Genomic DNA, 15,497 nt, shown 5'->3' with positions numbered 1-15,497 from the left:
GCCCCGTGTCCATCAGGACCCCATGTCCACGTTGCCTGGGGAAGGGATGGACAAAGCAGGGCTGAGGGGAGTCAGTCATCACAGTCCCCATCCCACAGTGGTCCTTCGGGGCTCCCACCCCACTTTGTACCTTATCCAGCAGCGTCCTGCTCACCGTCCCACCGCGGGTGGTGTCAGCATCCAGCGAGACCTCTGCAGGGAGAGGGGTGCTGAAGGGCACATCCCCACCAGCACCGTGGTTTGGGGTTCCCCGCACTCACTTACCCACGCAGGTGAGGTACAGCATGGCTCTGCCCACGGGCACCCCGCCGGCCTCCCCAAAATAGGAAATCCTGACCTGCAACAAGGAGCATGATGCTCAGCATGATGCAAAGAGGGGCCGAATCCTGCGGGGGCATCAGCACCCACCTTTTCATCACCCACGTCCTTGCTGAGAGCATCCATGGACAGCAGCACCTCGGCACCGGCAGCCAGGGGCCAGCGGCTCACACTGGAGGGCAGCTTGACGCTCTGTGTGTCATGCACCACATAGACCTTCACTCCTGGTGTTCCCTGCACGTGGAAGGTGACAGCGTCTTTGGGTGCGGATCTGGGGAGGGAAAAGCAAAATGAGAGCCCCAGATGGGACATTGAGGGAATGCTACAGTGTGTGAGCATCTGCAGATGATGCAAATCCTGCCACGAGCAGGAAATACTGCACTAGGTAAGGAATCCTGCAGAGTAACCTGGAGAGGGGCTTGGGACAAGGGCCTGTAGGGACAGGCCAAGGGGAATGGCTTGAACCTGCCAGAGGGGAGACTGAGATGAGCTCTTAGGCAGAAGCTCTTCCCTGTGAGGGTGCTGAGGCGCTGGCCCAGGGTGCCCAGAGGAGCTGTGGCTGCCCCATCCCTGGCAGTGTTCAAGGCCAGGTTGGACACAGGGGCTTGGAGCAAGCTGCTCCAGTGGAAGGTGTCCCTGCCTGTGGCAGGGGTTGGAGCTGGAGGAGCTTTAAGGTCCCTTCCAACCCAAACCATTCTGTATTCTATGACCCTATGAAACCCTTCAATAAGCAGCAGATCCTGCAGTGTGCAATGGCAACAAGTAATGCGAAACACAACTGCAACGAGTCCTTCAATGCACAACACATCCTGCAAGAGGCAAGTGCTCCAAGTCCTTCAATATGCATCAAATCCTACGGAACGTGATTACAACAAATCCCTCAAAAGGCAAATGCAACAAGTCCCAGCAAAGGGGATTACAGCAAATCCTGCTGGAGGCAACAAATCCTGGAGGAGCAGCAGATCCCACAATATTCATTGCAACAAACCCTGTGACGCACACAGGACCTTGCAATATTCAACTGCATCAAAAGGTGTACAATGCAACAAGAACTTCCAACGCAGTTCCAACAAATCCTGCAGTTTCCTATTGCAGCAAAACCCTGGAGCTGTCTGGGAGTTGGTTTTATGGCGTTGGCCTTCCCAAATAGTCACATTTCCATGCCCTGACCAGTCGCATCCCCTTAAGAGCAAAGCAACACTGCATGGCCTCACAGGCTGCAGCTCGCATGGCTCCTCCCCGGTGCAAGAGACCACGGGCGATGGGCCAAGGAGCATAAATCCTGACCTGTGAGGAGGGAAGCATGGAAAAACCCACCCCAGGGGCAGCGGGAGAGGATGGGAAGCTGTCAGCAGCAGCAGCGCGGTGGGTTTGGATGTGTTAGAGGAAAATTCAAACCTCAAATTGGGGTTTGAGGAAGCTCGGGCAGGGCTTTAAGGAAACAAAAAGCAAAGCCAGCTGCTGAAAAGCACTTGAACTTGGGCTGGAGCCAGTGAGGCAGCTGAAACGCCCAGTGCCAGGAGGTGACACCCCAGCCAGCAGCTCCGCAGTGGTTTCAGCCCATGTTCCCCAGAAACAGGGAAATAATTCCTTATTGCAGGAGGCCCTGGGGCTGGGATGTGAAACTCAGCTTGAGGCATCACTTAAAGCTCCCAGGGGGGTGTTTGCACCCCAAAATCCCCCTTGGAGGGGTCGCTGCTTGGTGGCTGCACCGCAGTTCTGAGCATCCCTGTCTTCCCAGAGCTCAGCATCCCCTGAGAAAAACACCCCAAGCCACAGCATCCCCCCCACCTTGCCCTGAGCTGATTTATCAGCTTGGTTAACGGGATAAAAGCAAAAGGTTTCAAGGTGTTTCCCCCTCCCAGCTTACCCGCAGACATCCAGGGAGAGCTCGGTGCCCAGCATGCAGACGGTGCTGGTGGGACGCTGGGTGGAAAGCTGGACGCGGCGCTGCTGCGCCATGCTGGCAGGCCCCTGGGGCACCCTTGGGTGCTGTGACGGGTGGCACGAGGGGATTTATAAAGCCTGGCTGCTGGGAGGAGATCAGCCAAAGCCTGGCTTAATCCCACCTCCAGGCTTTCAGCCTCCGGCCTGGGTGTGAGCAATGCCCGGGAGTGCTTCCCGGTGATGGAGCATGAATCAGTGTGGGGGAAAAAGCACCCCAAGACACCCACGAGGGGGGGGTTTTGCTTTTATAAGAATTCCCCCTCAGCACAAAGAGACACTGATGTGACCAACCACCCATAAACCCACGCTGTAAAATATTCAGTGTGACACAGGAGCCGGGTTGGGGCCGTGCCAGCACCGAGCTCGATGGGGTTTTATTTCCCTTCCTGAAGGGCTGCATTTGCTTAGCTGGGAAATGTGGCTTCTTGTTTTAGGGAGGGTTGAAGGTGCAAAGTGAGTGCTTGCCCCATCCCCTGGGTGCTGTATGGGCCAGGGGGTGGGTAAATCACCTGCAGTGGGGACAGCCACAGCTTTAATCGCCTTTGTTTTCATGAAAGTCTTGTCCCGGCGTGGGATGCCCTTTGTGGCTGCAGCTGTCCCCCACCAACTCCCTGCAGGGTCATGTGCTGCTGGAATTCAATAGCACTCCTTTGGGGCAGGGAAAACACAGCAGAGCCATAACTGCAGGGAAAATGGGGTTAGAAATCATCTTTGGGGCAAAAAGAAAGGTGTAAAGCAGGATGTATGACCTTTTTTTGGGAGCGTTTCCCTCTCCATCTCCAGTATCACTTATGGCGTCACAGCAGTTGGTGCAGCTGCGCTTTTACACCTGAAAAAAGTACTGCTCGGAAAGAAATAGCCCCCCAAAACATGGTTTTAGCCCTATAATAGCCCTTGGGGTTGCACAGGGCTAAGTGGAGCCCCAGGCAGGGGCTGGTTTCATTTCCGGGTGCTGGTTCCTGCTGGGTGAGGGCAGAGGGGCCAGGTTAGCACAGGGAAATGCTGCGCTTGGTTGTGATGAAAAGGAGAGAAAGAGCAGTTGGGGCAGCTGCAAAGGGAGAAGGTGCAAAAGGATTTGCATAAGGAAGGGGCTCTGCATCCATGTCGTGCAGGAGAGCTGGTCTCCTCTGCTGGAGGTGGATTTTTGGTGGATATAGGGGAGTTTGGGAGACGTTGTCTACAAACCTGGGACTATGAGACCCTTTAACATCAGGATGGGGTCTCAAAACCCCAAAGCATTCTCCTTGCCTGCTGACTCGCACGCACCCTGCTCCCAAAGTGTTGTCCCTACCCCATAAAACCACCATTCCCGTAACAAAAGTGAGGTTTCAAATGATACTTTCAACCCAATAGCAGAAGATAAAGGATGGGAGACAGGGAAGAGCTGCACCCTTGGCATTAATGCAGCTTTATTGGTGAAACCCTTGATTTTGCTGCATCTCCTGATGGAGCAAATGCACCTTCATGCTCCAGTTGCAGGACCTGGGCCCATTGCCGGGTGCTTCAAGGCACCATGTGCCACCATTTGAAGGCAAAGGGCTTACGGCGGACGTTGGTGCCACAGTGGACATCCCCAGAGAGGACATGGTAGGAGAAGTAGTCGTCGATGAAAGTGCAGGTGAGGCCCAGGGGCTCCAGCAGCGCCCGCACCCGCTCCTCCAGGCAGCACTGCCCACCCACCTGTGGTCCAAAGGGCTTGGGGATGCCCAAGTGCCTGCCCAGCACCAGCATGTTCACCTGCAGCCAGACCAAAAGCCAGTGTTTTCCACCCAAAAGGGGTGTTTGCATCAGGTGTGGGTGGAAAAAGAGGAGAGGAGGTGCCAGGGTCTCACCATGTCCGGGAAGAAGGCATCCGCGCGGGAGCCCCTCAAGATGAAGAGCTGGGGAATGTCAATGATGTCCTGCTCGCTCAGGCCCAACTCCTGCTTCAGGAGGTCACGGTTCCAATCAATGCAGCGCTGTGGAGAGAGGGGACCTGGAATTGCCACCCCTGGCCATGCATGGCTCCCTGTGTGCTCCACTGCATGCTGTTTGGATCCTCACCTGCTCCATCGCATCCCACTCCTCAACCCATTCCCAACTCAAGGAACCTCTTTTTCCATTGGTTTTGACATCTCTGCAGTCACCTGGGGCATCTCCCATGATCTAGTTGAAGATGTCCCTGCTCCTTGCAGCAGGGTGGGACTAGATGACCTTTTTAAGTCCCTTCCAACCCAAACTATGCTATGATTCTATGATCTCCCACTGGGACAACGAGCTTGGGATGAGCCAGCACTCAAGGGTGCCTGCTCCTTCATGGCTGCTCTTTTTGCCCGCCTACTTTCACAGAGCATGGTGCAATTCATGCCACAGTTTCTTGCTATTCCCCAGGACCTCCCAAAATGCTCCCTGGATCCAGTAATTACCCAGCAGCAATGTGCAAACGTGAAGAGAGCAAACGCACCCAAATCCACAGCTGCAGAGACCCACCTGCACGTGCCTGTTGTCATTCTTCAACGGCTCATCTGCCAGGATCTCATCGATGCTTTTCCTCTCAGCATTCTTTAGCCCTGCATGGGGATAGGAGAAGAGAGGTTAGGGACACCAAGAAGGGATGCTGGTGGTCCCCACTGCACCACAGGGATGCTCAAATCCTTACCAACAAACAGTGTAGCTTCACCATGGCCCTGCCTCTGCTTCTCCTTGAAGAGCTTGTAGCAGGCATTGGGGCTGGCCAAAAGGAGCCGGAAACCCTGTGGGAGGGAGTCTGGGAGTCATCACTTCGCTGTTGATGAGATATTCTATCCCACCACCCTGCTGAGAGACACCACCCTGATCCCAAAAGCCAGCCTCAGGCGTCACAGGCTGCGTGGGATGCTATCCAGGTAAGCCACCCCAAAAAGAAGGCGCATCACCCAGCAGAAGGAGAAAAGACAAGCAACTGCAAAAGAGCTTTTTTCTTTGCATTTGCAGGAGCGGGGATGCCTCCAGGGATTGGTACCTTCCTATCATAGGCTGGAACGAAGGTGAGGAATTCATCCACGTGGCCCACACTCAGCCACTCGGAGTAAATCTCCACCGGCGCCTGCACTTTCTGGGCATACAGGAAATCCCTGACAGCCTTGGACATCCGCCGGCCAGAGGCCCTGGAGCAGAGGGAGGAGGAGAAAGCAGGTGGCAATCATACCTCACCCCAAGATTTACCCACATCCTTCCCTCAAACATCACACCATGGAGAGAAGGTGCATCCACACATCTGATTCTTATGGGAAACAACCAGAAAGAATCACAGAATAACAGGCTGGTTTGGGTTGGAAGGGACCTAAAGCTCATCCAGCTCCAACCCCTGCCACAGGCAGGGACACCTTCCACTAGAGCAGCTTGCTCCAAGCCCCTGTGTCCAACCTGGCCTTGAACACTGCCAGGGATGGGGCAGCCACAGCTTCTCTGGGCACCCTGGGCCAGCGCCTCAGCACCCTCACGGAGAAGAACTTCTGCCTTATCTCCAACCTGAACTTCCTCTGTTTCAGTTTGAACCCAGCACCCCTTGTCCTATCACTACAGTCCCTGATGAAGAGCCTCTCCAGCATCCTTGTAGCCCCCTTCAGACACCGGAACTTGCTCTGAGGTCTCCACACAGCTTGTCTTCGCCTGAGAAATGCATCTTTGTATTATATATAATATCTAATATATATACATAATATCTAGATATATTAATAAGACAGATATCCATCTTAATACCTCTATTATATATTATTATATTCATATTATGTATTAATATATCCCGATATTATGTATTCATATATATCTAGGTCAAACACATCTATAGGCAATTGTGGCCTGCTCTGCTCAGACTCCTTTGGGTTTAACGTCCCCTGTCCTGGTGCATCTTAACTCTCTCCTGCAGCAGCGCTTTGTGCGGGGGCGAAGGTTTCTTAGACAGACAGCAGCAGGCTGGGAAAGCATTAATTAAACCTTTGCTAATAAGGGATAATTACAGTCCCAGCAAGGCTGGGAAAAGGCCATTTACCCTCTGCTGTAACCAAAGCAACCCCCCAGCTTGCAGCGGGCCTGGGATGGGAGCATCCCGTTTGTTATCCCGGCTCAAACCTCATTGATCTGGATTGGCCCCCGTTGTTATTTCTCTGGGAAAATAACCTCCTTTGTGGAGGATTTTGCAGGGTGCTCTTGTTGCTGCAGGGCTGCCTAGCACTGCCTGCCCAGAGCAAAACAATTTCCAGTTATTCAGGATTTTACCCTTTCCTGGATTTCCCTGCTTTCCCTTTTAATAGGAAATACAAAAATTAAAGACCCGGATGCTTACAGTGCTGTAAGATTCAAGCAGAAGCACCAGCAGTTTGGGAAGGGGTAAACATCAGGGCTGTGGCATGATTTTTTTAAGGGATAACAATGTGGTCTGCATGGTAAGACTGGGATTTGATGGGAAGTGGCCTCGAATTCCTGTGTGGATGGGAATTGGCCCCAAATTCCCACTCTGAGTGGTTCAACCCTTTCTCACACAAGGAGTTTCTGTGCTTCTCCACCTCCTGGGAGAAAGGGCTCAAGCCCCTTCATATCTCACCAGGGCAGGGGGCTGCCAATCAGGATCCTGCCCAAGGGATACTCCTTCCCTCGCACTGTCACTGGAGGGCTGACATCCAGGTTGCCGAAGGAGTCGAGGCTGGTGATCTCTCTCCTGGGGGGCTCACGGGTCACGTAGCCAAAATCAGGGCCCTGGGGAAGAGGGGAACAGTGACAGGGGCACCTGGGATGGGGGATTTTGTGGGGAGGAGGAGGGGTTGGCATCACAAAAACACACCAGGATCTTTTTAAAAGCAAAATCCTTCAAGCCTCTGTTCCTGGGTGAGTCGAAGACGACAGGGAAGATCTTGTGTGGCGCTTCCACATAGCCAAACTCCAGCTCGTCCTGTTGTGGGAGGAAGAAGAGGAAGAGGAAGGCCCCTGGCAGGGTGATAGCCATCTCCGTGAGGCATGTGGAGAGGGTGGAGCTGGAAATGGGGCAAACCTGGCAAAGACTGGCTCTTGCCCTTAACCCCAAGGGAGACAGCTGCCTCACTATCCTGGAGGGTGACACCACAGTGCCTGGCACAGGTCACCCCTGGGTCTATGTCCCATGGAGTCTGTCTTGCAATAAGGTCCCTCTTGCAATGCCCCCATTGGGTCCCTCGTGTAGTGCACCATGGAGTCTCTCTTGCAATGGGATCCCTCTTGCAGCATCCCTGTCAGTGCCGGTTGCCACCACCAGCAGCATTCCCCATGCTTTAGTTCATGGTTGCCTGGCTCATCTCTTAGTATCTAGGTGCTTCCCTCAGCAACTCAGCCAGCTGGACTGAGAACCAGGACTGTCACCTCCATTGATGGCACCTTACATGCCCCAGAAGCCTGTAAAGGACCAGAGGAGCTGCAATATTACAAGCATCAATTGATGACCTGGATCCAGCGGTCACTCCGGGTTTCCACCTCCGAGCAGATGGTCAGTTTGCAGTTGGCTTTCTTTAGCAGGACCCTGAGTCCTTCCAAAAAGACTTCATTGGAGTCTGAGCCTCGCTGGATGCTGGAGGAAGAGGAAAGAGTGAAGGCTGCAATAGGGGATCATGAGAAGCACCCCAATCTCCAACCATGCAGCCCATTCCTCATTCCTAAATGTGCTGGGCAATAGTCCTGCACGAGGTTAGACCCAGAGAGCATCCTTCAGCCTCTCTCCTTGGAGTTGCAATGAGTGCAGCGGTCCCTACCAAAATATTGCCTCCAGTATAACATGCATAAAGCCTGGCTTACTCTGCAGCAGCTACATAGCAACGAAGGGTTGAAGACTCCTCCTGGAGTCCAAAGCAGGAGAGCAGTGGGGTGACATCCCTCCTACCTGCAGACAAAAACCTCTGTAGGCTGCTGGGTATTGGGCGTCATTATCCAGGGTGCCACGCGGAAAACCACCGTATCCGTGAAAATCGGGGTGCCTGGTGAATTCTGTGAGGGGCAAAACCAGTGAGGAGTCCTGGTTAAAACCCCACCATGGAGGGACTTGGCAGGAGATGGGGCAAACCTCATGTACCTTATGGGGGACCTCCAGCAAGCTGGCGCTGAAGGAAACCAACCCAGAGAAGCCTCTGTCGGGGAAAGCCAACCCTTCAACGTAGAAGGTGTTCTCTCCACTGCCAAAGTGGTCCAGCACGTAGGAGAGCCTGTCCGGCCCCAACACGGGTATGTACTGGGGGTGTGAGTCAGTCCCTGGAGAAACACCGAAATACCCAACCCAAAATAGGGTGACCAACCTGTCCACCAGACTGGAAGGAGGCACCAGCAAGGAGGTGGCTGATGCCAGCATGGTTTGCAGAGGAGTGGGTGTGCCTCTTCTTCTCTGGGGAACACACTTGATCTTTCTTGTACAAAGAGGACTCTATACCCTCAGGTCCAACCCTTTCAAGGTGTATGGCTCGAGTTAAGCATCTAATGATATACTTGGGTTCCCTGACCTGATTTTCGGCAGGGAGCTGCTGGGGATGCAGTTGCCAGGGTGTTCAAAGCCAAAGGCGCTGCCTGACGAGATGGGCTGCTTTGGTGGCTGGGTCATTGCCCAAGCCAAAAAGATGCCGGGAGCCACGTGGGAGTTATCCACCCCATGGGAATGTCAAAATCTCAGCAAGTTCATTGAGAAAAGCTTTTTTTAACCCTTTTTCCCATATAACCCCATCTTCTACAACTGCTTTGGAGGTACACGAGTGTTTCCAGCAGTTGGAGGTTCCCAGCCCTTAGCCACAGTGAACTTTTTAGTTCAGGGTTCGTTCACCTCAGGGTCTGGGATATCTGGGATATCTGCAGGGATATCTGGCAAGGAAGGAAGGAATACTTACGGATAGCGTGGAAAACTCTCACTTTATCTGCATCTGACTCAGGGACATGCAGAACCACCTGGTAGTCAGCAAAGATAGCGCTGGGACCTTGAGTCCGCAGCAGCATGACAGACATGTCCTGAAGGTCTACATTGGAAGGGAAGGATGAAGAGAGAGAGACCATGGAGGTCTTGCAAAGGGGAAACACCCCAGTGAGCCCTACATATCACACCCTACCTGCAGTGGTCCGTATGGCTGCCTGACCACTGTCCATCCCCACCGTGCCGGGACTGTCCCGGTCGCAGTTGACCAGCAGCACAGCACCTTGCCCATTCGGACCCCACGTCCACTTGGCCTGGAGGAGAAACACCCAAAGGGGATGGAAGTTAGATTTCCCCCATCCCAACCAGGGATGGGAAAACCGCACCACCGCGGCCATGCTTGGAGGCCAACCCACAACATGCAGTCAAGGCTGGTGGGGAGACAGTAGTGATGCTTTCGAGCCACTGAAGTTCCTAATCTCAGATTCTAGTAGGGCCAGCAAAGACTGTTTCAAACAGATCTTATCCTCTAACAAGCCAGAAAGTACCTGCCAGGCCTCATACGGACACTGTGCTGTTTCTAAAAATGCATCTCATCTGATGCACAATTTGGTGCTGATTGGGCTGCAGGTAATTACCCGGGTGCAAGTGCTGGGGCAGATGCAGATCTGTTGCCAAAGGGGGAAAGCTCTGCTAAAGTTGCAGTTGACTCATTTAGTGGCATGTTTCAAGTTCAAAAAGGAAGAAGAAGAAAAGGAAAAGAGCAGACTGTTCTCTCCTACGTGATCCCTGGGGCTGGATTGGAAATGCAGAAGATTACGGAGTAAGAAAATAATCTTTTCCTCCTCAATGTTTAGGTTGAGCATTTGTGAGGTTATTTGCCCTAATTCAGACGCCAGTGACACCAGCCAAGTCCATTTTCCTCCTGGAGGTTGTTAGGGAAGAGATTGCAAATGGGTACACCCAGCACTGACCGTCCATATGTTGCTTACAGCAAAGCTTCTCATTACCTTGTCCTTCCCTTTGCTCTTCACTCTGCCACTACGGCTCAAGTCCACATCCAGGGATACATCTAAAATATCAAGAGAGAAGGAAGCCACTGGCAGGGGAATGAGCTCTCGGTGGCATTGTGCTTCATCCTTAGCATTAGCAACAGCAATCCTACCTTCACGCCCCAAATCTGCTCCAGACCTGTGTCCAAAATGCCGATAGAAAAGTCAAATTGCTGATAGAGAAGCCAACCTGATGGCTTTTTCATGGCTTTTCCCCTTTGATCGCCAGCTATCTTCATCCATCTTGTTTCACCAGCAGGGACATACCCACTTCATGGCATATTTTGTGTTTTCACCGATTTCATATTGACTGTAGTGTTTTTTATGAACCCAAAACATGATGAAGACATGACAGTGTTTTCACCATGGGTGAGTGGGCACCAAAATTAGGCTTGATGCAATGTTTGAGAAGAACTTTTCTTTAGAGAGCACTCTTCTTACCCCAAATCTCTGCCTCTGCTGCAACAAAGCAGAGGTTTACCTGCAGCAACCTCATCCAAACCCTATCTAAATCTGTATTAAGCTTATCTTAATAGAGAAATTCCTCCAAATGGGCTCTACAGTATGTGGAAAACACAGACATGGAAACCGAGATTGTCTTTATCCTTGACACAGAGAGGAGGACACAGAGAACCTGGAAATGCAGCTCAACATCTAAGCAAGGAAAGAGCATTTATCAGGCAGAAGCCCTGCAGACAGCAGTGGCTCTGGATGAGCCCATCAGTCATGGGACTTGGGAAACCATCTTCAGGTGCAATTTTGGGAGGCATATGCATGACTTCAGGACACAGGTCTGTCTGCCATGTGAAAATCCCAAGTTTAGGGTAATTAATCCATCCAAGTGTAAGGCTCTGTATCCAGACTGGTTGTCTAGACTCCCTTTGTAGTCAGCAGAGGAAAATAGGCATTTCAAGGGAATGATTCATCTCTATCCTAAACTTCTAAAATAGGTCAGACAACTACACTTTCGTGCCTATTCCTCTCCTCTAACTGCAACTGAGGTCGAGGAGGAGAACACCAGCCAAAGTTGGGGGAGATGGTCTCCTTTGGCTCCTCTTCCGCTAACGCAATGGTGTTGGCAAGCAGAGGAGGATGCTTGGTGTGTGCACTGGGTGGGGACATGGCCCAGCCTCTGTCTCTTTTGCACCATGTACGGCAGCATAATAGCTTTTTAATTATTTCCCTCTTGCTTGTCAGCATCAGTCAACACCCAAACCCTTCATTGAACATCACAGATGGGCAGCCCGCGCCCCCCACTTAACTCCCATCCCAGGAACCCAACTAGATCTTGGCATCCAAAAGTGTGGCTGGGTTTGAACAAGCGTTGCTGTAATACCTACCTACGCAGGTGAGGTACAGCCAAGCCACGGAAAGCTCATTGTCTTCCCATCCATAGTATGAAATCTTAACCTGTGAAGACATCACCAGATCATGACCCAAGTCCCATGTCCCGTCATGCTGAGTAGATCTTTCCACTCATTGGGTTGACGAACCAACGCTATACAACCAGCTCTTGGAGGGTTAATCCAAGCCATTCTCCATTAATCATAGTTTAACTGAACCATTTCTGCCTGCTTCAGCACAAAAACAGGCACAGAAAAAGCCAAGGTTGGAGTATTTTTCGTTGCCTGGCACAGGGTTTCTGACAGCAGCTTTTGCAATCATGAAACGTGATCTCCTTCTCCTTCTTAGTTCCATTTTTTGGACACACTAATTACACAATTCTGTTTAAATTTGAGGGTTTTCCCTTGAAAATAAGCATGATGTTAGCACTACTCAGATGTTCTTCAGCCTTCGCATAATGCTCCTTTCTTTCCTAGGAAGCCTGACTTACGTTTTCAGTTTTATTACATGAAAAACTACTAACCTTATTGTCATTGACAGTCCTGCTGATGACATCAATGGTCACTACGACCTCTATATCAGGATCCAGGGGCCACCTGGAGTTAATCATAGGTTTTGTCATGGGGCTGTGGATGATGTGGACCGTAACCGCGGAGGTGGCATGGACTTCAAATGATGCGGCACCTTTGGGGGTAGATCTGAAAGAGAGAGCAGTGTAGGGTTAGAGGCCAAGTTGTCCCTCCTGTTCTCCTCTGTGGAGCCAAATCCTTGAACCTGGAATTAAAATCCAGCTTTAACTGGATGGAAAGGACTCAAACCATCTTTGGGTGATGAAATGCGTCGTCTGGATTTTATATGTATTATCTCTGTGGTGGTGTTGAGCAAGCAGAGCTCCCACTGGAGCTTCGGCACGTCTGGCCGTGGTTAAGCCCTAGATTGTGAATTGCTGAAGTCTGGGCACCCAACCTCCCTCCACAACAGCAAGAAAACCCCCAGAATTTCAACACCCCACGACAAAACCCCAACAAAGAGCCAGGATGATTCTTTATGTCAGCTGTGCAGGGAGATGGGTATTGCAGGACCATACCATGACCTGAGAGATGCTCAAAGTGGAGCAAAGCCTGAATCCAAGCATGGAGAACCTGCACCCCACATGCATGACATCCCTCGCCTTTGAAGTGCTGCCTACCTGCTCATTACAGGCCCAGTACCTCCATCCCAGGAGCATGAGTGCTCCAACCTGTCTGCCATTAGGAGCCAGCCGTGCAAAAAGACACAGGGTGGTAAATTTTAACAGTGAGAACAAAAAACCACCCACACAAGAGATTTATTCCTGGTGCTGCTCTTGGCATGGGAGCCCTGGTGCCTGCAGTGGCTTGTAAGGGGAGATTAAAGTGTCATCAAGCTCGTTGCCCCATGTATTGAGCATCATGCAACGTCATAAATCCACCTGCACACTGTTGTACACCAAGACTTCTCCAGTTTGGATCTGTTTTCCCTGATTTTACAGCCTTCACACCTCAGCATCACCACCGCGTTCCCACTGTGGTTCATGATCTGCCCCAAACCAGCTCAGACTACAGTCAAAGCTTGACCTATCCATCATCGAATTCCCCCTTGTAACTGCTCTCCAGGAACAAAATGATCCATTTCTTTCAGTTGAAAGAGCATCCTCTATCTGCTTTTTTTTGACCAAACCTCAAATTTGCTACCAAGGAGCCCAATCAGCCCATTTTGGGGCTCAGGTTCCACATTTGAATGGGTCTGAGCTTGCTCCAAGTCCAAATCCAGGGGAAATAATTGCAAATAATAGGGTTTATATATTTCCATCCATTAGAGGGGAAATATAACACTATTTTAGGGCAGCTAAATCTCAGTGCAAAGCTCTTTGGGGGGACAGCAGCACATCCTGGCCCAGCTCCAACACACAACCCCAGTAATTGCCCCGGATGCAATGCCGACTGGCTTGTCCTGTAGTCTCTATCATTATAAATATGATTTATTAAATAATAACAGTGTAAGAGCAGGGTAAGTGCAGCCTCCTATCTGGCCAATAAAGCAACCCACAGATTTCATGCTGGAAAAATCTCTTTTGGTGAACTCACCCATGCAAAGCTGCTGCTGGATTGTTTCTGCCTGAGCCACACATTTTATTCCTTACCCCGTTTTAGCTCTGTCCAAGTTGCTCATCTTGAATGGTTCTTGCCTAATGTTTTCAAAGCCAGAAATAGACCTCTCTCAGCCAGGGTGTGCATGGGCTTTTGCTTGCAAATCGTCATGGCTCGGCTACGCTTTGACGCCTCCTGTGTGCCAGAGCCAGCGTCCCTCCTTTGGGTGCAGCTCCCCATGGGACATCATCTCCTAAACCAGATCCAGTGGGATATATCCACTATGCACCAAATGAGCTTGAGTTCATCCTTGGATGAACTTGTGATGAGGGATCAAAATGAGCTCCAGTTTTCCTTCTAGCACCCATTTCTCCTCCAAACAAAGAGGAAGAACACCACTGGGCTTTCTCCAAACCCATGGATGAACTCATGATGCAGGCTCAAAATGAGCACTGATTTTCCCCCCAGCACCCATTTCTCCTCCAAACAAAGAGAGAAAACACCACTGGGCTCTCCCCAAACCCATTAACCCTATGGAAAACTATACGGATCCCCCCATCCCAAGCCTTACCGACGCATGTCAAGGAAGACTTCGGTACCCAACACGCAGACGCCATAGGTGGCGTGGCTGGTGGACATCTGCATGACATGACGTTGGGGCATGATGCGCCGGGAACTGCGGCCGCATGTGAAGGAAGCTGCTGCCTGGCTTGGTAGGTAAACCAGCAGGACTGGATTAAAAGGCAGGTGAATTTAACTCCTCCTTCCCTCAATGACGGGGTTTAGGCAGGAGACCCTGATGTCTCCACCTCCGCCACCCAGCAAGCTGCCGCCCGGCTCAAGGAGATGGAGGTGATAAGGCAGCCCCTGGAGGAGGGGGACAGGCAGCTATGGGGAGGGGACACAGAGCAGAGGGGCAGGACGGGGTGAGTGACACCCAGCCCTGCCCTGGGATGCTCAGCATGGGGGTTTATTCTCACCTTTTTATTCCCTTACAGCTCCATATAAAGACTCCAAAGCTTAATGCATTAAACATTTCCACTCATCCTGGAGTGCAACATGGTTGTTTAGGGTTATTACAATACATGCTATCATTAATTTAAAGCATTTTTCTTAAAACAACCCAAATTTTCCATCTGGCCTCTCTGCAGGTGACTCACGGCCTCAGTTACCCCATTAGGGCAATGCCTGAATAAAGCCTAACAAAAGGAAATGTTTGTTCAGGTCGGTCCTTCCCATCATAACAACTCCCGAGAGCACGACGGGCAGAAACGAGTGCAGGGAAAACTGGTTATTTGGCAGGCAGGGAAGGGGAAAACAACAAACAACAAACAACAACACAACAAGAGGCTTTCAGAGGAAATTAGAAGTCCACAGTGTTTTGTTTGGACCTCGTGTTTCAGGGGTATTGGGGTTTTTGGGACAGGCAGCAAAGCTCCCACGGGAAACATCCCTATGGCTGGAAGAGAAGATAGGCATCTCTCTCCAGGCCATCCCAGGAGGCTTTTCCTGCCTGTGAAGAAGGAAACCATGCGGGATTAATCTTGCTGAAGCCAGGAAAGAGGTCTTCACTGAACTCAGGGATGGTGCAGCAGCAAAGATGGAGGGAAAAGGCAACACAGGGATGGAGAACACATCAACAACCCCATCACTGCAAGGTTCATCCTCATAGCAAGGAGGACATGGAGTGACATGGTCACATAAGTGATGCAATGGGCCCAAGAGAGCTGGAGCCAGCAGAATCACACTTTTGTGAGCAGCAGGACCCCTTGAAGATGAAAAGGTCAAAGCAAGCAGAGTGGAGCAAGAAGGGCTGGTCCCCACCGCTGTACTGAGCTGCACGTCCTCAGCCAGAGG

At 51.4% G+C, this 15,497-nt stretch overlaps 2 protein-coding genes across 2 annotated transcripts in view; both read right to left on the bottom strand.

The window, feature by feature from the left end:
• Positions 1 to 2,280, bottom strand: part of LOC308228197 (protein-arginine deiminase type-3-like) — a gene marked incomplete at both ends in the record, with an annotated part of 5,971 nt that extends 3,691 nt beyond the window's left edge. The window contains 5 exons of the mRNA XM_080631372.1: positions 1 to 35; positions 131 to 192; positions 265 to 337; positions 409 to 589; positions 2,189 to 2,280. The exon at positions 1 to 35 is cut by the window's left edge and continues 83 nt beyond it. Of these exons, the coding sequence (XP_080487498.1) occupies positions 1 to 35; positions 131 to 192; positions 265 to 337; positions 409 to 589; positions 2,189 to 2,280 (443 nt within the window). The remainder of the gene's footprint in view (positions 36 to 130; positions 193 to 264; positions 338 to 408; positions 590 to 2,188) is intronic.
• Positions 2,281 to 3,768: 1,488 nt separating this feature from the next.
• Positions 3,769 to 14,303, bottom strand: LOC308228031 (protein-arginine deiminase type-1-like; the record flags this gene model as incomplete). The annotated part of the gene is made up of 16 exons (XM_080631081.1): positions 3,769 to 4,002; positions 4,098 to 4,223; positions 4,735 to 4,814; positions 4,904 to 4,997; positions 5,246 to 5,390; positions 6,827 to 6,978; positions 7,064 to 7,171; positions 7,696 to 7,819; positions 8,129 to 8,232; positions 8,318 to 8,493; positions 9,117 to 9,242; positions 9,333 to 9,450; positions 10,147 to 10,208; positions 11,529 to 11,598; positions 12,056 to 12,230; positions 14,212 to 14,303. 16 exons carry the CDS (start codon positions 14,301 to 14,303, stop codon positions 3,769 to 3,771), a joined length of 1,986 nt encoding a protein of 661 aa, XP_080487207.1.
• Between the last annotated feature and the right edge of the window lie 1,194 nt (positions 14,304 to 15,497).

The sequence above is a fragment of the Psittacula echo genome, assembly GCF_963264785.1.
Source record: "Psittacula echo genome assembly, chromosome: 17".
Lineage (NCBI taxonomy): Eukaryota > Metazoa > Chordata > Aves > Psittaciformes > Psittacidae > Psittacula > Psittacula echo.
Note: the sequence above shows the minus strand (reverse complement) of the source record. Positions and strands in the feature narration are given on the sequence as shown.